The sequence below is a fragment of the Gymnodraco acuticeps genome, unplaced genomic scaffold (assembly GCF_902827175.1).
Source record: "Gymnodraco acuticeps unplaced genomic scaffold, fGymAcu1.1, whole genome shotgun sequence".
NCBI lineage: Eukaryota > Metazoa > Chordata > Actinopteri > Perciformes > Bathydraconidae > Gymnodraco > Gymnodraco acuticeps.
In genome coordinates this window covers 4,158,468-4,183,227 of record NW_022990701.1, presented here as the reverse complement: position 1 = coordinate 4,183,227, position 24,760 = coordinate 4,158,468, and the positions used below count along the sequence as shown (strand labels likewise).

At 40.4% G+C, this 24,760-nt stretch overlaps 3 protein-coding genes, 1 long non-coding RNA gene and 5 other non-coding genes across 10 annotated transcripts in view; 1 reads left to right on the top strand and 8 right to left on the bottom strand.

The window, feature by feature from the left end:
- slc5a10 (solute carrier family 5 member 10) overlaps positions 1-1,095 on the bottom strand; it is a 22,840-nt gene extending 21,745 nt beyond the window's left edge. Inside the window, exons 1-2 of the mRNA XM_034231363.1 lie at positions 779-1,095; positions 598-669 (exon numbers count right to left, since the gene is read on the bottom strand). Of these exons, the coding sequence (XP_034087254.1) occupies positions 598-669; positions 779-886 (180 nt within the window). The 5' untranslated portion in view covers positions 887-1,095. The remainder of the gene's footprint in view (positions 1-597; positions 670-778) is intronic.
- Positions 1,096-2,930: 1,835 nt separating this feature from the next.
- On the top strand, positions 2,931-17,174 carry chtf18 (CTF18, chromosome transmission fidelity factor 18 homolog (S. cerevisiae)). Its single transcript, XM_034231516.1, has 22 exons — positions 2,931-3,186; positions 3,939-4,028; positions 4,127-4,277; positions 4,703-4,889; positions 5,039-5,131; positions 6,157-6,209; positions 6,316-6,445; positions 7,414-7,638; positions 7,728-7,825; positions 7,918-8,041; positions 8,133-8,269; positions 8,634-8,727; positions 8,864-8,962; positions 9,058-9,188; positions 9,694-9,808; positions 9,938-10,162; positions 10,626-10,775; positions 10,918-11,048; positions 13,041-13,185; positions 13,266-13,364; positions 14,721-14,790; positions 16,891-17,174. The coding sequence occupies exons 1-22, from the start codon at positions 3,099-3,101 to the stop codon at positions 17,010-17,012; spliced, it is 2,757 nt and encodes a 918-aa protein (XP_034087407.1). The 5' UTR covers positions 2,931-3,098; the 3' UTR covers positions 17,013-17,174.
- Positions 17,103-19,985, bottom strand: LOC117556224 (guanine nucleotide-binding protein G(I)/G(S)/G(O) subunit gamma-13-like). Of its 2 annotated transcripts, none has more exons than XM_034231517.1 (3): positions 19,600-19,974; positions 17,655-17,762; positions 17,103-17,561 (listed from the first exon to the last, which is right to left on the bottom strand). In XM_034231517.1, the coding sequence occupies exons 2-3, from the start codon at positions 17,750-17,752 to the stop codon at positions 17,456-17,458; spliced, it is 204 nt and encodes a 67-aa protein (XP_034087408.1). In that variant the 5' UTR covers positions 17,753-17,762; positions 19,600-19,974; the 3' UTR covers positions 17,103-17,455. The 2 variants fall into 2 exon arrangements, with proteins under 2 accessions (XP_034087408.1, XP_034087409.1); XM_034231518.1 differs by having other exon boundaries at positions 17,105-17,561; positions 17,655-17,759; positions 19,600-19,985.
- A 2,359-nt stretch (positions 19,986-22,344) lies between these two features.
- LOC117556195 lies at positions 22,345-24,471 on the bottom strand. Its single transcript, XR_004570506.1, has 7 exons — positions 24,329-24,471; positions 23,724-23,924; positions 23,464-23,534; positions 23,207-23,277; positions 22,938-23,022; positions 22,678-22,748; positions 22,345-22,490 (listed from the first exon to the last, which is right to left on the bottom strand). It is a non-coding gene; the product is annotated as an uncharacterized LOC117556195 (long non-coding RNA).
- On the bottom strand, positions 22,562-22,644 carry LOC117556256. The gene has a single exon (XR_004570517.1). It is a non-coding gene; the product is annotated as a small nucleolar RNA SNORD60 (small nucleolar RNA).
- Positions 22,819-22,901, bottom strand: LOC117556261. The gene has a single exon (XR_004570522.1). It is a non-coding gene; the product is annotated as a small nucleolar RNA SNORD60 (small nucleolar RNA).
- Positions 23,091-23,173, bottom strand: LOC117556260. Its single transcript, XR_004570521.1, has one exon. It is a non-coding gene; the product is annotated as a small nucleolar RNA SNORD60 (small nucleolar RNA).
- Positions 23,345-23,427, bottom strand: LOC117556257. Its single transcript, XR_004570518.1, has one exon. It is a non-coding gene; the product is annotated as a small nucleolar RNA SNORD60 (small nucleolar RNA).
- LOC117556259 lies at positions 23,602-23,685 on the bottom strand. The gene has a single exon (XR_004570520.1). It is a non-coding gene; the product is annotated as a small nucleolar RNA SNORD60 (small nucleolar RNA).
- Positions 24,472-24,760: the final 289 nt, after the last annotated feature.

Here is a 24,760-nt window from a genome sequence, read left to right as displayed (position 1 = left end):
TATTTATTCCTGAGTATCCTGCTTTTCCTGTTTTCTGCCACAATACTTTGAAAGTCAAGTTTTAAGCTGCTTTTCAATATATAAATATGATTTTCATTATTATTAAATGAGATGGGGAATCACACTAGTGGAAAGTATAACTTATAGACAGACTTTTCTGTAACGTGCTTCAAACCAAAAAGGTAGGGAACAGCCAATTTGATATTCGTGCTGTATTCCCAAAGCTTATCATATGTTTTGTAAAATAAAATCTTAAAGTAGAAGACAAGTGCCCAATAATCAACCACTAACTAATTTACAAAAATATCTAAGCTCAATAATATTTGCTGATCAGAAAAAGCTTTATCCTACAAATGTTACACAACATCTAAGGAATTAGGAATTTGTCTGAGGTCTTTTCAACAAAATCAACATCAGCAGCATTTGAGATGATACAGAGTCCTGAAACACACACACACACACACACACACACACACACACACACACACACACACACACACACACACACACACACACACACACACACACACACACACACCACACACACACACACACACACACACACACACACACACACAAACACACAAACACACTCACCGGCCACCAGGCCATGTCTCGTCCAGCCAAGAAGTATCCGCTCAGAGTATTCCTGCTCACCCTGCATGATGACTGACAGAGAAAACTGTTAAAAACACAAGCATCCACAACACCTACATATAAAATGAACATGCAAGCAGGCAGAAAAACACACACACACATTCATAAAGATCGGACTCACCCAGATGCCGACAGCGAGGTTGAGAAGAAAGTATGTGACTATGACAAAAACGTCAGAGAAGCTGAAGGACTGGGACAGGGCGTAGAAGTTGGTGGTGGAGTTTGACATCCTCAATGTTCACAGCAATGCACACAACAACAAACACACTTTTTGTATTCACACACACACCTGTGGATCTAACACTTACACATTTACAGTCACTCTCATCAATTGCCTCTCATAATCTGACACTGTAGACCTACTCTGCAAACACACTAAACACCAATAATTAAACATTACACTCTATAAAAGCTTGGAAATACATATACAGAACTTACAAACACACACACACACACACACAGTCCACCACACACTCTAGCCCTTGGTAAAAGTCCCTGCTCAGCTGAACTACAAGCTCGCTGTAACTGAACGTGTTTGGTGTTTCTTGTATGTGTGAAGAGGGCTGTCCTTTGCTTGAATTGATGATTAAACACATCACCTTAATGTGGCACCTGCAGCGCTGACACACACACTCTGCCAGGGGATAATGGAGTGTATGGTATGGCTGAGCAGTGGAGTACAGCAGATGCTGGTGTGGACAAGAGTCCGCCACGCTGATGCACACACACACACACACAGAGACACACACACACTGATGGTCAATCATTGCCGGTGACACATTTATAATCATTAGCGTCAAACATACAAACATCTGCTAGTAAGTGCTAAGTAGGCTCTGTCTGTATGTGTGTGGGAGAAATAATTTCATTCAATAACTTTCAGGAAGTGATTTGTAAACTGATTTTACTTCAATAAGTTGGTCAAACATTGTTTGTTTTTTTACAGAAAACCATAATTTGTCCCACAGCAGGGATATTTTCAAAGATAATAAATAATATTTCAGTATGTAATATTGAAGACATACTTTATCTTCCGATAATTAAGCGTTTAAGGGTTTATCATTTGTATTATCAGATTTTTGACTGATGACAAAACATTCCTATAATATAAGATTTACGTATATCATACTCTTTTCTTAGTCATTTGGAATGAGCGTTACAATTGATTATTTGAGCGTGTTCCACTTCATTGGACAGCATTTTTTAACTTTTTAACATATTATGACATTTCACTTTGGGAAACACTTGAACATATTTGTATTTAAAAGAATGTATGTATTATTAGATTTGTAATTATGTATAGATTTGTTGTTTTAACTCTCACCACTGGACACTTTTAACATTATCATTTTCATCAACTTGCCATTATAAGAGGACAAGAAGTCCAAGAGAAAGCTACAGGGAGAGGTGATTTAGCCTACATGCTCCCTGATGTGAAATTAACTCAGGGTCACACACAAACTGCTGGCCAGTGTTTGTCTGATGTAAGGAGCAGATGGTGGTGATTTAGACACCCTGACGTCACATACATCATCATTAATCCCATACACACACACGCACGCACGCACGCGCGCACGCACACACACACACACACACACACACACACACACACACACACACACACACACACACAGAGAGAGAACAATTTGTGCAATAAAAATGGTTGTTGAAAAAATGATTACTTTTATTTTAATTTTAAGATAGTATTGCATAAAGTACTGAGACAAAAGCATATAAGAAAAGGTGCAAAAAGAAGCCATTTGCAGAATAATGTACACAATGAAGTGGTGATATAAATAACAAAAAGTGAGAAGTAAATATGAATGCAGACAGTGCATGTGCAACACAAACTATGCAGGTAAAAGTACAAATAGAAAAATAGAATCATAAATTGTGTAAAAGTGTAATAAAGGGTTGATACATATTTTTTAATTAGTCATATTATTAAGTACCTTTATATTACTGTATTACTGTAAAAATAATCATGGTCTGTCGTGTAGAGCCACCTTCAGGCCAAACTCAAGAAAAACAACATTGAGTTTTCATCCCTGTAGCTGTGTTACTTAAATTACATTTAAAACATAAAATATATTTGCTTTGCTTTGTTTTACATTTTGATATATCTTTTTATCTTATTATATTAGGATATTCGTTTGCGAGACGCCTGTTAGAAGATATTTGTATCTTCAATATTAGTAACTGTCATTTATTGAGCACCGCGGTGCATTATGGGAGACAAGATGTGTTCTAACAACCAATCAGATTGACAGATACACGCTTAACCCGGAAGTAAAACTTCAACAACAACAAAATTGCCGGGAAATCTGCAGCTCAAACTCTACCGTATTCGCCAAGGAAATATTTATGAGAAAATTGTTATTGTGTTAAGATTAAACAGATTACAGTGTCTCTGGTTGTATATTGTACCTGTCGGAGCAGTTATGGACGAATATGACGAACTTTTCGAGATAGAGGATGACTTCGAGGATCAGTTCGCCGACGAGCTGGAGGCGATGGCTCAGATCGAGGGTGAGGAAATAAATACAGATCAAAAACGTTAACAAGACCTTTATATTATGTCCCCAAAACAAACGTTAAGTCTAAAGTGTTGTATTATTCCTCACCTGTGGTTGAAGAAGTACTCAGTTATTAGAACCAAAGTATGCTAAAGTAATAATCATTTAGTCAAACTTCTGTCAGAAAGCACTGAAACATGCCTTTTACAATTCCCCAGAACCAAAACATATTTTATGTATAAAAAAGAAAGGCACAAATATCCTCCAAAGATAGGATGTGCATTTCTGGAATAAAAGACAACACTGATGTGAAATAACACCAATGTACAATATGTTCCTAGTTACTGCTACTTCTTAGTTAGACCATCTACTACTGTAACAAGACTCTGTATGTAACTGTGTGCAATATATAGATCTTTCTATAATATATAATATTACCACTGTTATCTACCACAATTCATTTGACATGTTACACTTATTTTATTTCATAAATACTGCTGCTGCTACTTACTTATCTAATTGAATGCTTACTTCTGTAAATTGTAATACTTTTTATTTTAAATATTATGTGCATGCCTTTTATCTAAGAGTGTGCTATTTATTTCGTCTCTATCTAAACGTTTACAATGTAAATGTACCATCTGTGGGCAAATAAAGGAATTATGTTTCTGAAGGGGCAACGAGTTATCATATTATTTTGTATTAACAGTTACCTCCCTATCATGATACCATTAATTATGTGTGTCTTTTTCTTGAATGTCTCAGACGAATCCTCTAAGCCTGAGAAACGTCAGAAGCAGAATCCAGGAGAGGACATTTCTGACATACAGTACCTGCTGGATTCTCAGCCCACCAGTGAGTTCACCCTGAGAGAACATCGGCTGTTTTTATTATTATTCTTCGTTGTGTTAGCTTGATGTTGTAAATAAAAAAATCTGACTTTGTCCTCGCAGCCCCAAAAGCAAAGCGGCAGAAACAGGATGCAGGAGTGGTCAAGCGCCTTTTCAACACAGTGCAGACTCAAGAGAGCAAAGCCCCGTCACAGAAAGATGACATCACTCCGCCGTCCTCTCCAGAGCAATGTGAATCACCTCGCAACATCAGGTAGGAACGAAGCATGGACCAGTGGTAAGGAGCTTGGGGAGGGACACTAAATAAGGGAAGAATAATTTTCAGGCTGGAAATGTTCCCCAGGAATCTATGGGGTCTACATGGGGGTGAATAGGAACATGAATACCATTCAAATATTGAATAAATTGTGTGTTGGACGATTTTAAACCAACACATGCTAAAAGACGTCATTACAACCTGTTAAATCTTAGGATTTATTCTGTTATATAATATTTTAATTTGAATGCTATTTAAATTTGTTATCATTGCTCAGGCAAAAAGTAGGAGTTTGAAGCTGTAATAATATCCTTTTAAAACACATGATGGCCATTGATCATTATTCACATTTTATGTATATAACGCTTTATTTAAAAAAAAAAAAAAAAATACAGACTTCTCAACTACTTTGTGTGTTTTAGGTCTACCCCGTCTGTGATGGATATCAGTGGATTCGCTTCAATCTTAGATTCGCCCAGGCGACCTGCAGCAGCGACAGCATCGCTGCATGTGCTGAAGCGGCCTCCCATCGAGGGAGAGTACGTCAGTGTGACGGACTCTTCAGGGAGTCGGGTCTACCTCAAACAAACAGAAGACACGGCGACAAAGGTTGAACTCCTCCGCATGTCGAATGATACACAATCCTGTAGTGGCGTCATCTCAACTTAGACTCTGAATAATTGTCAACATACAGACTTCTAATGCCCATATATGTGTTACATTTGTGTCTTTCTTTGGATTTACCTGTGTGTCTCCAGATTGTGGACTCCAGATTTGTTCCAGACTTCCAGGGTTCATTGGGGCTGCTGGCAGTGCCTGTCAATGCGCTGCGAGATCAAGAGTCAGATAGGGTGAGCGACCAAGATGCTTTTGTTTGCTAATTATCTGCCAAATATCCTGCACATAAACACACTGATGATTCTCAGTAATCACATCTTACAAAGGGTTAAACAGTACTCCTAGACCTTCATTATGATAAGCCAAATACAGAGAATAGTGCAACCTACTTCAATTGACTAATTTACAAAAAGGCCTGTAGCGTAATTTATGATTGTTTCAGCTGTAATCCATTCTTTGGGAATTTGCCCCCGAGTGTATCTGCAGTCAAAAAAAGCATTATTGTTCCACTTTTATTTTGATACAAGAATACATACTTGTTTATCAAAGTGTTTTATTTTTTGCAAAACAGCCTTTAACTTGAAATTCGACATTTATTCTTTTGGAAAAAAGGGCTATCTGATGCCTAACACTAAAATCAAATATTACAGTCACACCTTTTTTAATACGTGCAGTTATTTACTTTATTTCTGCATGGTAGCTGTTGGATGCTTTTCAGATAAACACTTGCACATATTCTTTACACATGATGAAACTATGGGCAGGGGTGCACATAACTTTCTACCTGGAGTCAGTGTACTCCAACTTCTGGCTCCACTCAAAGTTATTTGATGAAGCCCTCTGTGTCGCGAACGTCAACGGGGGGGGGGGGGGGGGGGGGGGGTGCTAGTGGTGACCACAGAGTGTGAACGTTGTGATCAGCTGTTTTAGCGCAGTACTCCAGTGAAGGGGAGGAGTCTCCCTCCGCAGCCGGTTGCCGTAGTTTTGGCACAATTCCGTTGTACAGACCGACGTTAACAGCAGCCCTGTCTGTGCACACGGAGACCGACTCTGTCGTCCGGTGATCTAACCGCCTTCTGGAAAAGCTTCACAAGTACGTCGGTACGCAAATGCGCTTTGTGACACAAGTGACGGTACGCATTTCAGATTGTTGCCGCGCATGCGTACCTACGTACCAGTTATGTGCACCCCTGACTTTGGGGCAATTTTAAGATTGCTAACTTAGTTTAATTTCTTCTCTTTCTTTGAAATTCTGCAGCGCCACCAGCTGGTTGTGGAAGAGTCTCTGCGTCTTTCAGAAGTGCTTGCCAGGTAACTCACCACCAAGTCCTTTAACACTGATGTGTCAATCAATAATATGACATGCAGCAGTACATTTATTTGTATGAACTTCTTTTGAATTTGTGTCACATTTCAGCAGTTTGAACGATGCGCTGGTTGATCCGGAAGAAGAGGAAGACGATCCTGATGACGCAGAGGGCCGAACCTCTCGCCTCTGGGTGGACAGATTCTCTCCCCGACAGTACACACAGCTGCTCAGTGATGATGTACGTCATGTTTAGTGGTCCTGTGTAGATGTATTGTTACATACATACATCAGTTATGGAAGCCTTTTTCTGTCTGTTAAAGATTAGAGAATATAATTACATTTGACTCTTGTGAAGAAAAAGTATTCTATAATGAATTAGTATCTTCAAAAAAACGTCTTACTTTACTTGAAATAATGAGTAAGGAATTTTTCTTGTGAAAGTTTAGCATTATCTTAAGTTTCACAGTCATTAATTCAAGACAACTCATTATTTTGTGATACTTTTTTTGAAAGTTTCTCATTATATTGCAACACTTGGTGTGGGGGAAACTTCTGAAGCAATTGGAGTCAGGACTCAGAGAGACACGAGGAGAGCTGGAGCTTTGAAGGCAAACACTTGTGGTTTATTTGGAGCTTCGGCCGGAGAATTCACAAGACATGGCACGGGCCACGAGTTGACCACACGTTTGAGATGCCACAATCAATTCTGAAGACCCCTCCTGTAGCTCCAGGTTTAACTAGTTCAGAGTGTAATAATCAACATTCTTCAATAGACTAAACAGCTGAGGACACTGAATCACATTTGTTGTCGCTTATGGCTCGGGGTCATCTGCACCCCGAGAAGGATGTGTTCCAGGTGTCCCACAACAATAACTATCTCTGACAGAGAGTTGCCCGGTCATAAACTGGTAACAACAACAAAATGCTAGGGCAGCCCCTCCTTAAGGGAGGTAGCGGCTGCTCAAGGTTGGTCAGCTGCGTCAGAGGGCGAAGGAGGACATGCAGGGCAAATGATTCCCCAACACTTGATCATTATCTTAGGATACTAACTAATTATTTAGCAGTACTCAATGACTATTTTAGAGTTTTTCATTAGAATAACATTAGTGGAAATGTGCTTTCTTACTCGGTGAACGAAACCCTCTTTAACAAATATGTGTCACAGTATCCCTCGCTGATGCCAGTTGTGTGATTGTTTCTTTGTAGTTCACCAACCGCTGTCTGCTGAAATGGTTGAAACTCTGGGACACAGTTGTGTTTGGAAGAGAGAGGAAGATCCGCCCTGTCCGGTCTGAAAAACAGGCGCCCAACGAGAGCTCATTTAAACCCAATCAACCCAATCAGAACCCAATTCGCTTCAAGACCAAGATCGAAATGACGGAGGAGATACTGGAGGCCGAACTGGACCAGCACAAACGCCCCAGATTCAAGGTAAACACTCCTGCAAACTCATGGCACTGCAGTTTCACTTGAATGAATGTTAGGTGTTCTACAAGACATGTGTTTTTGTTCTTCTCTAGGTGGCATTGCTGTCCGGTCCTCCTGGTCTGGGGAAGACCACCCTGGCTCATGTCATAGCAAAGCATGCTGGGTACAACGTGGTTGAAATCAATGCCAGGTTAGACAAAGTGGAGAAAAAAACAGATCCAATGGTAGTAGTAGTAGATTAAATAAATGTTTTACAATAATCCTCCTGTTGATGATTTGCAGTGACGACCGCAGTGCAGAGGTTTTCCAAAAACGCATCGACACAGCAACGCAGATGAAGTCTGTTTTGGGATCCAATGAGAAGCCAAACTGCCTCATTATTGACGAGATCGACGGAGCACCTACGGTACGTTCTGGATCCTTAAAATAAGTGTTAAGTTTCCTCTTTATGGTTTGTTATCAATGTTTTTTCTTTGTTCGTCTATGGTATGTGACAGGCTGCTATCAACATCCTGTTAGCAGCTCTGCACAGGAAAGACGGACACGGCGGGGATGCTGGTGCAGAGACAGGGAAGAAGAAAAAGAAGAAGGAGACCATCCTGCTCCGACCAATCATCTGCATCTGTAATGACCTGTAAGCACTATAGCTTATTTTTGTTATAGCAGAATGATCTTTGGAATCGATATTTATCTAAATAGTCTTACTCATAGCTTTTTACGCAAGGTAATGTGTGAAAGAAGGGGTGGATGTATTCAATTGCAGTATTATTATTTGGCATCAACTTAGTTTATGTGTTGAACTCACGGCCTAAATAATTGCTTCAGGTAGAGGTAAGGCTCATGAGACGCAGCCTAAACAGAGCTGGTGCAGACAGCTAAATATATAATAATGAGAGCGTGTCTGTTGCCTGAGATGACCAAGTGAAAACATCTAGATGGGGGTGCTGTGGATATTGAGTTTGTTTTGCAGCCATCATCTGATTTCTTTCCTCTTGTAGTTATACTCCAGCTCTCAGACCTCTCAGGCAGCTGGCCTTCCTCCTGGTTTTCCCTCAGACCCAACCCTCCCGCCTGGCACAGAGACTGTCAGAGGTCAGCACACACACACACACACACACACACACGCACACGCACACGCACACGCACACACATGCACATACATCAACACACACACAGGAGTACAAGGCATTTGCAGAACACACCAACAATCGCATTTTTTATTTTGCAGATCTCACGAAAGCATGGGATGAAGACGGACACAGCAACTCTGCTGTCGCTGTGTGAGAAGACGGACAACGACATCAGGTCTTGCATCAACACGCTGCAGGTGGGAGGCAGCACTGTTGAGTAGAAGTGCGTTTGTCGCATGATCATTAATATCCTGTGTAATTATGATCACTAAATGTTTTCTTGTCGGCACAGTTCCTCCACGGCCGCGGCCACAAGCGAGTGGACACGAAGACCATCCAGTGTGTGTCTGTGGGGCAGAAGGACCAGAACAAAGGCCTGTTCCATCTGTGGCAGGGCATCTTCCAGCTACAGCGGCCAAAACGGTACAGCATGTCCTGCCAGAGCTTTCCTTGGAGTTTGTGAAGAAATTATAAAAGCAATGTGCATGCTGTTTTGCACTCATTACAATGATGTCATAGTCCCTGCATTGTTCAGTGAAATCATAAAGTTGTGTTACCTTGTTTACCGACTGGGAAATTGGATGCTTAATTTGTCAGGTCTTGAAAAGTCTATTTCATTTTTTCAAAAAGTCATTTGTTGAATGTGATTTTAGAGAAAAACTCTCATTTATGAATTTTTCAAATCAACAAACAGATAAATCATTGCACTTTTAACCGTGTGAATCCCATCATCCATTCTCTGTTGACTATGCAGATCTAAGTTTTGTGTAAAGATATTGTCAGGCATTATTGTCTTTACTTTACAAATAGACATACAATGAAAAGGCACTGTAGGCAAATGTCAACTCTTCAAATTGAAATGATATTTTCTGTTAACTCTCCCTGCTCCTAACTAACCAGATGCTGGTTACACATGTTGCTCTTTCAGGAAACGTATTGGTGAGGGGTTTGACGAGGCCTCGGGCTCAGGGGAAGGAGCGCAGAGGTTTCAGCACATTTTAAGTCTGGCTTATTCAAGCGGAGAGTATGAGAAGGTTTCTCAGGTAAGGAACACGCATCCAAACACAAACCGTTGATTTACTCTCAGATGTTAAATACTGTACGATAAGAGAGGCTATAAATTAACGTTTTAAACCACCACATTATGATGTTTTATATCTTTTTTTCCACAGGGTCTGTATGATAATTATCTGTCGATGCGTGTGCGGGACCCCAACATGCAGTGTGTGTGTGAGGGTCTGGAGTGGCTGTCGTTCTCAGACAGGTTGAACCAGGTGATTCTGCACGGGCAGAACTTCTCTCTGATGAGATATCTGCCCTTCCTGTCCGTCACCTTCCACTTCCTGTTTGCCAACACACATGTGCCCCGTATCAGCTATCCACACAGCCAGCACGAGGTAACGATGCACTACATGTACCTTTCTGTAGCATTATAACTAAGATTGTTTCAAATAGAAAACTGATGAAATGGCAAATATTCTATGAAGATAACTAAAAGGTTATTTTTTAAATAACATAGTCCTTTTTTTATTTAATCAACTCTCTAACGCTCTGGAGTAAGTCAGTTTGAAATGTTTGGATCAGAGAAGCAATCACACGGAGCCACTGCTGGACTTTAAATCTAGAGATAGTATATCACTTTAAGAATATAGATTAGAGTAGCCTAATTTCTAAAAAGGAAACAGAATTTTAGACCGTCAAAACATTATTGTCATTATTTTTAAAGCAGCGCAGCATTGAACATTGACTTGAAAATGGATGTCAACATTTTTGAATGAAGCTTTTGTAATATGGGAACAGATATATTGCAGGGGTGGTCTACTTTTATAACCATTCTTGTTATTATTGTATCCTCTCCAGGCCTCTTCGCGGCTCCTCGGTAGCAAGAACGCTCTGTCCACCATGATGGCCGACATCCCACCATGCATCAGAACGAGGATCAGCCAGCTCACTCTGTCTCTTGATATCCTCACACTGCTCCTCGACATCATCTGTCCCAAACTACGGCCTGTAAGTAAACCAAACCCAGTAAACCTGTTAATGTGTGGAACTGGGATCTTATCGCAGTATGTGTCACCTGTGGACCCTTGAGAAAGACATCACTAAAACGTCCAGGGACTGCGTCAACTCTTAAATCCTGTGTTTCTTCCAGGTGAATCCGCAGCTGTTCAGCAGCAGAGAGAAAGAGCAGATGCGAGAGCTCATCAACACAATGCTGGCATACAACCTCTCATACAGGCAGGACCGCACACCAGAGGGGCAGTACACATACATGCTGGAGCCGTGAGTACACACACACACACACACACACACACACACACACACACCCCTGCGTATTGCGTGTGGACACATGCAGGGTAGGTATGTGTTCCTGGGGTGTTGAAGGTCACTGCTCTTGTCCACACTGTGGTTCTCTGCATGGAGGCTTAGAGAGTAATCCCCACCCAACACCTGATGTGTGTTTGATGGTAGTGGTGGGGGGGCAGTGTAGGAAGCTGCTGGACAATCAGATGAAAGGATGCTTAAAGGTCTGACCTATTAGAGCGGACGATTTAGAAGAAAACAAGTTTAGAAGAACAGTCAGGTCAGTCGGGTGACAGTCAGAAGTGTCGGGAGGAGCAGAACTGAGCACATTTTGGTTCAAACTTTAACCATTGGAGACTTTTCTTTATCTTGATATTCCCGCTGAGTACAGGAGTAATGCTGGTCGTAGAATGAGATAACAAGCCGTGTTTCTCGACCATGCCGACCCCGGGCCGGGAGCAGCTGGGGGCCGCGAGGGGCTCCTTCCTGCAGGCGCGCTGTGACAGTGTGATGTTCACCAGCGACTGGTGCCTGCCTCTGGTGCTAGCTCTGCTGGTGCTCCTCCTGATCTACACCTTTCTCTACCTGCCGTCTCTGGCTCACCACAACGCCACCCTCTGAGTCCTCATGGATAATGAATTGGAACACAGTTGTGGATATAAACATTGCAAACATCACAGACAGCAGCGGATGCACGCCCCCCAGTGCTAACAGGCTTATTTGGTTGGATGGCTTTTTTGTTTTTTGGACACTCTTGTTGATTGGTCTGACTGACGGCAGAATTATGAACGTGGCCAGGTTTCTGAGGCTATGAGTGGGGAGAGACATTCAGAGGAAAATAGAACAGCTTGAACTTTATTAATTTAAATTTGCGCTCTTGGAGATAAAAGATCATTAAAACATTCACCCATTAGGTGCTTTAATGTGGAACTTCAATCTCAGGTTTGTAGTGTAGTTCTCAATGCTCTGACGAAATGTGAATTAAGTCACTCCTTTATTTGCAGTAATATTTTCACTGATATCTGTGAATGCATGTATATTTCCAAGACTCTAGGGCTGATTGTGTAAGTATCTTAAAGTTTAATGAATGTAACTTGGACCCCCTGTGGACGGAAAATCAGGTTTTCATTTTTGTTTACATGTCCATATGTTTTTTTTGTATATGTGACAAGACATATCATGGGAGAAATAAGCAGTCAAGACTTTGTCTGAGCTTTTCCGTCTTAGATCTACAGTCTCCTAATGACTGTTATTGTCTAAGGACCCTATCCTATATACTTGCAGGTGGGGCTTTTCATATCAGAAGTGTAATGCTAAGGCAAAACCAGGGGACCAGTATTTTGCAAAGTTAGATTTCACTATTGTCAAAACGGTGGCAGAGAGGCTGCTGACGGGTGTTTTATTGGAAGATCATGTTAAACTCAATTATATGTATGTAATTGTATGTTACTTTTTGTTAGGGAATCATAAATGATATGTTTGTCTGTGCTTTCAGCTCACATAACTAGACAGAAAAGGTAAATGTGTTTAATGGTTAATCCATCATGATTAAGGGAGAGTTGAGCCATCTTTCATTAGACTTTTCCGAGTTCTGATGATTACAAAATATTTTAGAGTGATAACTTGCAATAAATAGCCCGGAGTCACATCGACTGGTATTTTCTTATCTATGTTATATTTCGATCCAGCAGGCACTGAGCCGAGAGTTTACCGGCATGCACTGTGTGTGTGTTGGTGAGAGATGGAGATCAGCTATAAGAGGATTAAGGTTTCAGAGAAAGACAGATTCAGGGTTTTATTCTGGAAAACATTAACAATGGCCCCAAATGAGGAAGCTTAATATTATTCTGTTAGTCAAGGTTCAACTCTGTGTCAGCTAGGGTTAATGGTTATGGTTAGTTAGTCTGTTTTGAAACCATGCATGTCTCTGGATGTTTTTGTAGAGCTTTTAACTTAGTTTAATGTTTGCAGGCGTGTAGATGATGTGGTGAGGTTCCCCGGCCTGCCTCCACGTCGCCAGCTGACCTACCAGGCCAAACAAACCATCAGCAGAGAGATGGAGCAGGAGAAGATGAGGAGAGCCGAGCAGCTGATGTTGCAGAGGAACCCTGTCGTGGTGAGGGGACTGAAGGTTACATGCAGTGCAGCCTGTGTGTTCATTATCTAATGTATTTATAATCTGCTCTCTGTGTGAAGCACAAACCGGCGGAAAAAAAGGCGGATGGTCCTCGTCCCATCAGGAACCATCAGCAGAGGCTGGAGAATATCGTTAAGCAGACCACAGTGGAGATCAGGGTGAGACACACACGCACACACACACACACACACACACACACACACACACACACACACACACACACACACACACACACACACACACTTCAGAGGACATTACATCACATTGACTTAGGTTGATCTCCTGGAGATGCACCCATATTAACAAGGACCAGTACTCACAGACTTTCACACACATACATTTCATATTTCATCCGAGTACAATTTTTGCTTCTGACATAGAATTTATATTTGTTACAATTTTCAGACTCTGGATTTCCATTCAATTAAAAACAGCTTAAAAGATAGGATTGCGTTTAAGAATTCATTAAAATGAAATTTCCCTCATAAGATAAAAAGGTTAACAATAGTACATGAAGAAGTCATACTTTTTACATTCACTACTTACTGCCACTGTCTTCCAAACATGTAGGTGGCCCTGGGGACACAACAAGACAATGATACATTTTTATTTAAAATGTCTAATGTTTCAACACTAAAAGGGAACAATCAAGGACAAATAAACATGATCTATATTTTGTAGTATGTATGTATAAGAAAGAATAAATCAAATGTGACTAAAACCCCTGTTAAGTATGCAGTTTTGCTGCTTGAAAGATAACCGACTTGCCATTTCACAGCTTTTCCGTTTTTTCACAGTAACATAACACGCAATCTGGCAGATGAGTCCTATGACGGTTCTGATATTGAGCTAGATTTTCAGAAATGTTGACAGTCAGAGCAAAGATAAGATGTCGTTTTGAAAATGTAATGTAAAAAAATGCAGATATACCTCAACGCCTAACACGGTTCTAAACTACCAAAAGTAGCTCATTGCAATTCAAAACAAAAACATATTTTACTCATCAGTTCAAGTTGTTTTTCATTGATTATAGAGTTGAATATTCATCTACTGTACATATACACACAGGGGGCTGCCTCACAAAGCTGATTTATTCTGTATTTTCTGAAGCTTAGTTTGGTTTTTGAGCACCTAGCTGATTAGGACAGTCTCTCGCTCTCTCTCGCTCTCGCTCTCTCGCTCGCTCTCGCTCTACCAGTGTTGAGCCTCCCACAGTTGTATGTGTCAGTTGAAGCCTCCAGGTGGAGCCAGCATCTGTTAGGCACTGTCCCTCAGAGCCTTTCTAGTTAGCTGCAGGGTTATAATAGTTCAGTGATGGAGAGGGGAGCCTCTAGGGGCAGAATGAATCGAGGATAATGAGAAGCCACTGGGTTACAGTCCCTGATGGGGAAACTGGGAAATCAGGCTAATGAGAGGTAGTGTGTTCATTTCTCTTGACCTCCTTATTGAGAACGCTGTTTCAGAAACTTCTATTAACTTCATCCTCTTCTTCACTCTGTGTTTTCGTTCTGCAGCCCGAGGTGGATTTCTTTGGTCGAGTTCTGGCCCCCAAACCTCCGAGACCCCCACCCATCTCAGAGACAGGTACTGTAGAGACTCTGTGCTTTGTAAGAAAAGTCACTTTCTCAAGATAAACCCCTCGCGATGTATCATCTAGTTTTAAGGGGGTAAACAAATTATAATACAATAACAACCACTAAACAGTCGAATAAAAGAACTAAATAACAAGACAAAAATAAAAGAATCACAACCATTACTAAACACAATTAAAAGGAGCATTATTGATATAGAAATAAAGGAAATGGAGTTTTCCCAATACCAGAAATGATGGATGTCCATATCAATATAAATGTGCTTTCAAAAAAGTTGCTTGGATATAAAAGGCCAAAAAGAGGATTTGATCAGAGCGTCGAAGTGATTGATTCAACCTATAGAACAAATAAGACCACTAGTGTGTGTCACATTGTGCAATGGTGTGGGAAAATAAAGAAGCACCATCTGCGGAGTCTATATATAACATGGAGGGAAAGAGATGTGTGAGGTGGTAAACAAGGTCAGTATAGCAGATAGTTAATGCTATAGGTTCTGAAACAAGTCTCTTTCCATCATTTATTTTAAAAACAATGTCTGAAAAAAACTAAGATTGCCAACACAGGTGGGTTGAAGGTGTTCCACACCAGCCTGATTTATCCAAATGTTTTGAGAACACTGAATGGCCGTTGAGGGAAAAAGGCCTCGAGGCAAATGAGGTCCAAACACACAGAAGGTGGAAACTAATGTGTGTTACGTAACGCTTCAACATTTAGAGCTCCTGTGGCACACTGCAGGCAGGAGATTTAGACTGTCAACAGCACCTGCTTTTCCCTCCATAATGTTGGTAATATCATATTTCTATCAGCAACATGGAAGCGGTAAGCAAAACCAAAGCATTACATTTGGACCCCAGCCAATAGAATAAACAATCCTTATATTTAAGTATGTAAATACAATGTATAACACTGCCTTAGTTGATCAGTTTGCTTCAGTCATATAGTCATTGTTAGCGTAGTTGGGGCTGCCAGAAGCTTTGTGTTGGAAACTAAGCGTGACTGCAGTTGAAAGCAAATATAGAACATTTGCATAAACAAAAGAGCTGAAATGTGTTGCGTGTTGTCTCTCCTCCAACATGGCCATCTGGGGTTAACAGCCTTTCCACTCTTGCTTGCAGTTACAAAGTTCACACAAGTTGGAAAACGCTTTCTATTGTTCCTACGCGAGTTCTTATAATATCCAGCAATAGACACCCAGTTATTGCTTTGCTTCATATGCAGTATTCTCCATGAACATAAAGTGTGAATCACAGCAACGTGTTCCATATAATATTCTGTGAACGGCCTCTATTTTAAATCTCTAAGGTTATTATTCAGTGCTTCTTTTCATGTAGATAACTGTTATCAAAAATACCTGTACATTATTCAGTTAATAACATCCGCCCAGATTCAGTGCTTAGTGTTTGTGGAATAGTGGACACAGTAAAATCACTAACCTTCCTGAAAGCACTCTATTCCCCGAAATTGATCAACAGGGTAATCGGGGAGGGGGATAAACAGCTGCTTTAGTAGGTCAAAGCAGGAGCAACAACAAGGTTCTGCTGACCCAAACGGTCAAAGCTCCAGTGTTCATTTTGACATTTATCCAAACAGCTTCAACTGTGTGTCGTCTTGTGTTATGAAACATTATCCTCAATTTGAATGAAGTCGTTGTCATAACCAAACTTAAAATGTGTTTTTTCAAGACTTAACGCTTAAATATAGATGAAAATGTGATATTTCATTTAAACACCATTTTTTTTCTTTCAAAAATGATTATGTGTATCTTTGTTCGATACATTTTATTTTTGGACACTCAGAGCTATTGGAAATGTTTGCATTACACCAGTCAGAAAGAATCCTACGTAGCCACCGCTGGAAGCTAATTCTACAAATACTAATAATATTGTTGTGGCCTGATCTTCTTTTTGCAACGGTGTGCAAATACAGAGTTAAAAGAATGAATAGACATGTTGCACAGCGGTTTAATGTTTATTTAGAAAACGAATGCAAACATGTTTGATGAAGCTTCAAACTATTTGGTATAACCATGCAATGATCCTGTTCCTGACTCTGAAGAAAACCCACTGAAAACATGCTCTTTCCCTCTCTCTAGGTGAGAAGTGTCCGAGTACTTGTATGGGAAAGGCAGTGGGCGACAGTGACGTCTGGTTCCGGTTCAACGAGGGCATGTCCAACGCCGTCAGACGAAATGTCTACATCAGAGAACTGCTGTAACACACACACTGACAACACACACACACTGACAACACACACACTACTGCCTGTATTTTATATGTAAGGGTCTGAATAAATCCAAAATCCAGCTGTTAAATTCCAAACAGTCTTTATTTTTGATTGACAGTGTAAAGAGCCAATAAAAACGAGTTGTTGAACATTTCTCAGCATTCCATGAAAACAAAACTCTAGAAAGCTACTCAGTGCTACACACTCACACACACACAGTAGTCTTAACATAAATTAAAAGCATTCAGAAGTCTCCCAATAAATAAACATAATAATAGCAATAATATGTGTGTGTGTATGTGTGTGTGTGAGAGGGAGAGAAAGAATGGGTGAGTTAGTGCAGCATGGGATTGCATGGTTCTTTGCTTATATGCATCCGTGATTGTGTGTCTATGTGTAGTGTGTGTGCGTGCGTGCGTGCATGTGTGTGACCATTAGAGGATCACACACTTGCCCTTCTCCACCCAGGGGTTGGCTCTCATCAGCTCAGGGTTCAGAAATGGATCATCACACACACACCCCTCGATCCACTTCACCAGCCTACAAAAATAAAACGCATAAACACACGGTAAGCACGGAACTGATACTGAATACTTAGAGTGTGTGTGTGTGTGTGTGTGTGTGTGCACTCACTCAGTGACGGTGATAGAGGATTTCTCTCTGTTGATTGCCAGCTGATACTGAAGGCTTTCTACTTCTCTCCTCATCTGTGGGACGTCTAATTCCTCCATGATGCAACTGCTTTAAACACACAAAAGAACATTTACAGATTTAAAACAAAGACAGATTTACCACAAAAACGTATCTGGAATAAAAAAATACAATGTTTTGTTGCAATTTAAGAATCATTCTCAGGGTTTGTCCAAGGTCTGGAAAGTTCAGGATATTCTTCTCAAACCAAAAGTCTTGAAACATGTCTGAATGAAACAATCCATCATATTTCTTTGTCATAAATTACACTGAAAACTGTGACTGTTTGACCTGAAGCAGAAACATGTTTCTTTCCTCTTGTTAAGTCACATCGTGACCTCTTGGTGGGAACCACTTGGATTTATATCTGAGGAAACCTTATAAAGACCAGATGGTCGCCACTTTGGAGAGTTTCACTGAACACCAGAGGGAAGTGGTTAATGGGACATTCGTGTAGGAATAGATACTGACAAAATGCCAATATGACCCTTATTTGAGACCATATGTAACTTGCTGTGGGTAGTTTAAATATTGTCAGTAGCAGGACTAGTGAAGGAGATTCTCTGTTTATGATATAAATGAGATTAAAGGAAAAACGTTGCAATAATTCGAAACAATTCTAACTCAAACTATTTGAATAACTGCGAAAAACATACACTGTATATATCAAGTGTGAAAATGGCAGATATAACTGTTCCTAATATCATATAAGGCTGAACCACTTTGGATTTTTAAAAACATAGTGTACTATTTTCTGATATTTTTTAGAACAAACAATTAATCTCAAAAATAATCTGAAAATGGAAATGACTGTAAAATGCAGACCCGGATTTAATAACAAGTGCTTTGTCGATCCATCTGTAGAGGAAACGCACTTTGGTTACTGTGGCTGTCACACAAATGTAGTGTAATAAAACAATCAAGTTGCATCATATTATTATACACAACTTGACTATAAAAACATTACAATTGTACTTAAGCACACTGCTAATGCAAAAACACTTTGCTGGATGTTTTTAATGTTATTTTTTAATGGACAGATGTAGAAACAAGGCTAACCGCCTGTGTTTTCTGTCTTATATTTCTACTTAAAGTACATTATGCCCCACCCTGCCACAGGCCACATAACAGCAGGAAGAGACCTGGAAAGAGAGAGGGCCCAGATGAGAGTTGAGGCCGACCAGGGATCAATTTAGTCCTCTCTACTGGAAACTGTCCCCCTCTCCCTCTCCCTCTCCCTCTCCCTCTCCCTCTCCCTCCCTCTCCCCTCCCTCTCCCTCTCCCTCTCCCTCTCCCTCTCCCTCTCCCTCTCCCTCTCCTCCCTCTCCCTCTCCTCTCCTCTCCTCGCTCCCTCTCCCTCTCCTTCTCCCTCTTCCTCTCCTCTTCTTCTTCTTCTTCTTCTTCTTCTTCTTCTTCTTCTTCTTCTTCTTCTTCTTCTTCTTCTTCTTCTTCTTCTTCTTCTTCTTCTTCTTCTTCCTCCTCCTCCTCTCTCATTTCCATTTCCTCTTCCTCTCTCATCCTCTTCCTCTCCTTCATGGATCTAAGCAGTCTGCTGCCTGGTGCCTGATTCCTCCTCCAGCATCCATCCTGCTGTCTCACCAGCAGCCAGCTGTTCCATTAAAATGGCCTTCATCATTTCATGATAACATCCTCCAAAATGTACCACAATGACATCAGCCCTCAGCAATCAGGGATGTTTCAGGCTGCTAATCACACATTTACATTAAGCCGATTATAACGCACACATCCGCGTGTAGGAGGATAAAGCGAGTATACATGGTGGCTGTGTGACTAACACATCGAAACATCAGCTCCAGCGCATTTGTATCGTGATTTCATGTCAATGAAAACCCACAAACCCCCCCGCCACACAAACAACCGCTCTTACCGTTAGGCCTACCGGAGAAGACCGAGGGTCGATTTTGCGTGAAGCCGGCTGAAGGGGGGTGCAGACGGGGCTTCGGCAGCGACAATAACAGCTGAGAGTCAGTGGAGTTTCTTCGGCTGAGGGTCCGGCTTCAGTGCAGGAGGAGGAAAAGGAGTAGGAGGAGGAAGAGGAGGAGGAGGCTGTGTTTGTCGGCGGTCCGCGAGGCAGGGCACTCCCCTGCGCTGGTCTCTGATAGCGACTGGATGCGGGATGCGCAGGGCGGGAGGAGCCGCCTGGTTTCAGGCAAAGCAGGCTGGAGCCGAGCACCTGTATGGAAATCAGGACACACTGAGGCCGGGCACTGGCTGGAAACATGCAAATAATGAGGACAAGAGATCCAAAGGGAAAACAGACCGGGAGATTTATTTTCAGATCACCGTGGAGGTCGGTTTCTATGGTAACTACGATATATTCCCCAGAGGTCTGCGGTAAAATTAGAAATGAGGATCAAAATCCCGTTTATTGCCAAGTAGGGTTTCATACACAACTAAAGGAATTTGCTTCGGAGAGCTGGTGCTTGGACATAAGTATCCTACTGAATATAACATGTCCCACATTACTAATGTGGGAATTTTTTTGCATTCCAGACTTCTGGAATATATTGCTATATGAAGCCAACAATAAATCAACACCCAGTACCATTCTGAAATCCCCAGGATGTGCCCTAATCAAACCAAAAGAGAAAATGCCGATATTACACTCATAAAATAAATGGTAGACATATCAGTTAGTGCCAAGTTGTCTCAGACAATCTGCATTTCCTAGTGTGGGACAGTTATGTGCAAAATGTGGGACACTGAAAAGTCTATGTTGAAAAGCCTCAGTCACCTTAATTCATGTAATACAAACATCTCAGGTCAGTAACACTCAAAGCTAAATGTGCAATACCATGTTCAGCTATGTTACTATTTATAATGTTATTGTTGTTACAACAGAAGATTTTTTTCTTTAAATTGAAGTTAAATGCATCAATCTGGTGCACTTTGAGGGCAACATTAAGAGATTTATGGATACAGCTCTCAACACTCATATGAAACAGAACTGTATATATTTCAATGATCAAAAAACCATAAGAATATGCTCACAACCAATAACAAATATTTGATAAACTCCTCTCTCCTATCTTTATCTTACCTAGTCTGCATTCTTGCAGGCTATTTTTTTACAACGTATGTTGGAATTTAATTCATTGCCATCTTTTAAACTCAGACATTTATCCCTAACATCATCCCTGACTTTGTCATATAACAGAGATGCAGCCACCACCAATTATTTAATATAATTTGCCCTTCACGTTAAATATCTAAAATAATGCATTAGAAGACTAAAACCCTGTAAATAACCATTGCTCTTGCACAATCCATGCCCCTCCACACATTTTTGCCTAACTGAAGTAGGCTTTGAGAACTGTCCCACATTAGGCTAATAATACTGTCCCGCTTTGCGAAACATGTTTCCTAAAGTGGGACGATGGAACATTTGATTGAAATAAAAAATATAGGGTATATTTACACCATATTATAATATGTTCTGATGAACAAACATATCATGAACACATCCTGATAAAAACTTGCAAGATTGTTTTATTTATACGAAATTTAAAACCTTAACATTAAGTTTGTCAAAACACTGTCATTGACCTTTGGGTAGTCTTCACCAGTCTTCACACAGGGTACTTCCTGTTTGAAGGTTGCTATACCCTCATCTGTGATTGTACATTTGAGAAGTCATGTGGTTTTGATCGCATGACATCACAGCTTGTGTTAACCCATCATTTAATTGACTCATTTGTTTGAGTTTAGGTGTCCCACATTAGGGCAACTCACCCTATTAACTATTTAAAAATGTTAACATGTGTAGGCTACAACCACAACTAGGCTAACTGTTGAAAAAATAGAGCAAGAAAGGAGTGTGCAAAAATATACTGTAGGGAAGTTTTCAATCATAGGCCTATTCCTTAAGGGACCCCTGCTATATCATTGAGTAAACTACAGACCCCTGACTTACATTAAAGGAAATGTTATGGATATATCATATCAATGCGTACCATTAACTGCAGAATTGTACATTTAGTCAAAAAAGTCAAACCAATATCTGAAGCTAGTTTATGTAAAAAAGAGCGAGTTATAGCCTATACATTTTTTTCTAGTAGTTAATACTCAATCAGGGGATAGTTTGTTTTTGATTTTGAACAACACATACTCGATGAATTGGTGCACATACTTAAAGAAATACAGAATGATCAAAACTATACATTAGGTTTATGTATTATGATAAACAGGTTACAAGTGATAAATCTGAGTAAGGTGTCTTATCTCTGGTTGCTCATTGACCCCCACTTTATATTCACTCCAAATGCAGACTTTATTCTGGTGCAAATCTGAAAGGCCTGTTTTAAAACCTAGTGATGTCAAAGCGACGGCAAAAAAACAACCTAATCCTCCTAATTTCATAAATAAAAACCAATGTCATAAGAAATCTCAGAATAATTGTATTCCCCCTACTCTGTAATTGGTACCAACTTGTTTATTAACAGGCATGTCCATTATTTTAGAACAGAAGCTAGGACTGCACCTCCAACTCTTACGTTTTGTAAATCATGTGAAAATAATCCAACTGAGTCAAATTGCAGATTGTGCCTTTATTGCACAACGCTTCTACTTTGAAAGCGAATTTAACCGACCAGTCAGAAAACAGTTGACAAAATTATTTTATAGAGTTTATTTGTCAAAACAGTTACCAGACACCATTATATTGTCCTTCATTAAACAAAAAGTTGTAGTTTCATCATTCAGGTATATTCATCTTGCTTGAGGGCAGCTGTTTTCTGGCCAGTGAAGACAAAAAGGAACCTGAAAAAAGCAAAGCAAAATACAGATCAGGCCAGAACAATCTGCATGACAGACAGAACTGCGATCATTTTATGCCTCAGCTAAAAGTTAGAATCAGGAGCTAAAAGCTCTCATACGAGGTGTCAGAAAAGTATTTGATTTGTCATCATTGGCTGTGTGATATTAATGTGCAACATAAAAGACTTACCATTCAAATAAAAGTCCATCACCAGCAGAATCATGTGGTAACTTTCACCATTTGTTGACTCGTGCATAAACCTGTAAACAGAAAAGCTCAGTTTTAAAAATTCACATAAAAACCACAAACGTGTTCCTGCATTTACTGTGGGAGCCTCAGCCAAAAGTTAGAATCAGGAGCTAAAAGCTCTCATACGAGGTGTCAGAAAAGTATTTGATTTGTCATCATTGGCTGTATGATACCATGTGCAACACTAGAAACAAACTTACCATTCAAATAAAAGTCCATCACCAGCTTTCAATCATCAGCAGAATCATGTGGTAACTTTCACTATTTGTTGACTCGTGCATAAACCTGTAAACAGAAAAGCTCAGTTTTAAATTCACATAAAAACCAAAAACATGTTCCTGCATTTACTGTGGGAGCCTCAGCCAAAAGTTAGAATCAGGAGCTAAAAGCTCTCATACGAGGTGTCAGAAAAGTATTTGATTTGTCATCATTGGCTGTGTGATATTAATGTGCAACATAAAAGACTTACCATTCAAATAAAAGTCCATCACCAGCAGAATCATGTGGTAACTTTCACTATTTGTTGACTCGTGCATAAACCTGTAAACAGAAAAGCTCAGTTTTAAATTCACATAAAACCAAAAACGTGTTCCTGCATTTACTGTGGGCGCCTCAGCCAAAAGTTAGAATCAGGAGCTAAAAGCTCTCATACGAGGTGTCAGAAAAGTATTTGATTTGTCATCATTGGCTGTATGATACCATGTGCAACACTAGAAACAAACTTACCATTAAAATAAAAGTCCATCACCAGCAGAATCAAGTGGTAACTTTCACTATTTGTTGACTTGTGCATAACCCTGTAAACAGAAAAGCTCAGTTTTAAATTCACATAAAACCAAAAACGTGTTCCTGCATTTACTGTGGGAGCCTCAGCCAAAAGTTAGAATCAGGAGCTAAAAGCTCTCATACGAGGTGTCAGAAAAGTATTTGATTTTGTCATCACAGGCTACAAATAATTCAAATGCTGACATATTGCACGGACTCACCAGGTCTCAAACTCAGCGAGGTCATAGCCAACCAAGAGCTTCCACCTCAGGAGCGTGTGAAACACAGCAACCTCAGATCTTTGTCCGATAGGCATGAAGCTTTTTCTGTGGAAGCCATCTTCAAATCAGATTCCTTTTCTGCTCCTTAGCCTTCATGCAAGTCACCCAGGCACCATTGCCAGCTGGAATCCATAGAGCTTACTGGATAGAGGGAAAGAAAGGCAAAGGTCACGAATAAGTTCCAGCTGCCCCAGTTGTAATATTATGTAACCATTTCGATCCTACACGATAACTGTGACATTAACACATATGCCTCAACCGATGTGCGTGCAACTGGAGTTTGTTCTTTATTCAACTACACATTCTTATGAAAGACAAAAGTTATAGCTAAAATCTGAAGCGACAACTTACTTGTTTTGAGTATAGATATAATAATCCTATATCTATACTCAAAACAAGTTTAACGTTAACTTAATGAAACGCCCTAAAAAACACCACGTGCCAGCTCTGGCCCATGAAGAACATCCACGTGTTGCTGGCAAAACTGTAGTTGTACAGTATTTAGCATAGACACAACGTATTCCACATCTCATCATAATACTCACCGGTCAGGCTTGCTGCAGAAAAACTGGATAGCTTTTCGTTTCCAATGGGTAACATTTGAAGAAACTGCTGAGTGGAGCATCGTGAGTTCTTTCCTGCTGCCATGCTGCATGTAGAAGAGGACGGAAGAACCAGAGGAGATGAAGTTAAGGGCTTCCGTCTAACGCGAACCGGAAATCCCTCCCCTTTTTAAATAACGTTAGCTAGGTAGCTATTTCCTAGCTAGCTAGCACATTTCGTTGGCCTTTCTGTACTAAAACTGAAGACATACTGATGAGACTTTGTCCTCATATCCCTTGCTTATCAAACCTTCAATTATTGCAATAGACACACATACAAACGTCATTTAAATAAAGCGAAACAACGATCAAAGTGTGTGCAATAAACACTGACATCGCAGGCCTTACATCAGAGCCTCATGGTAGTTGTAGTTT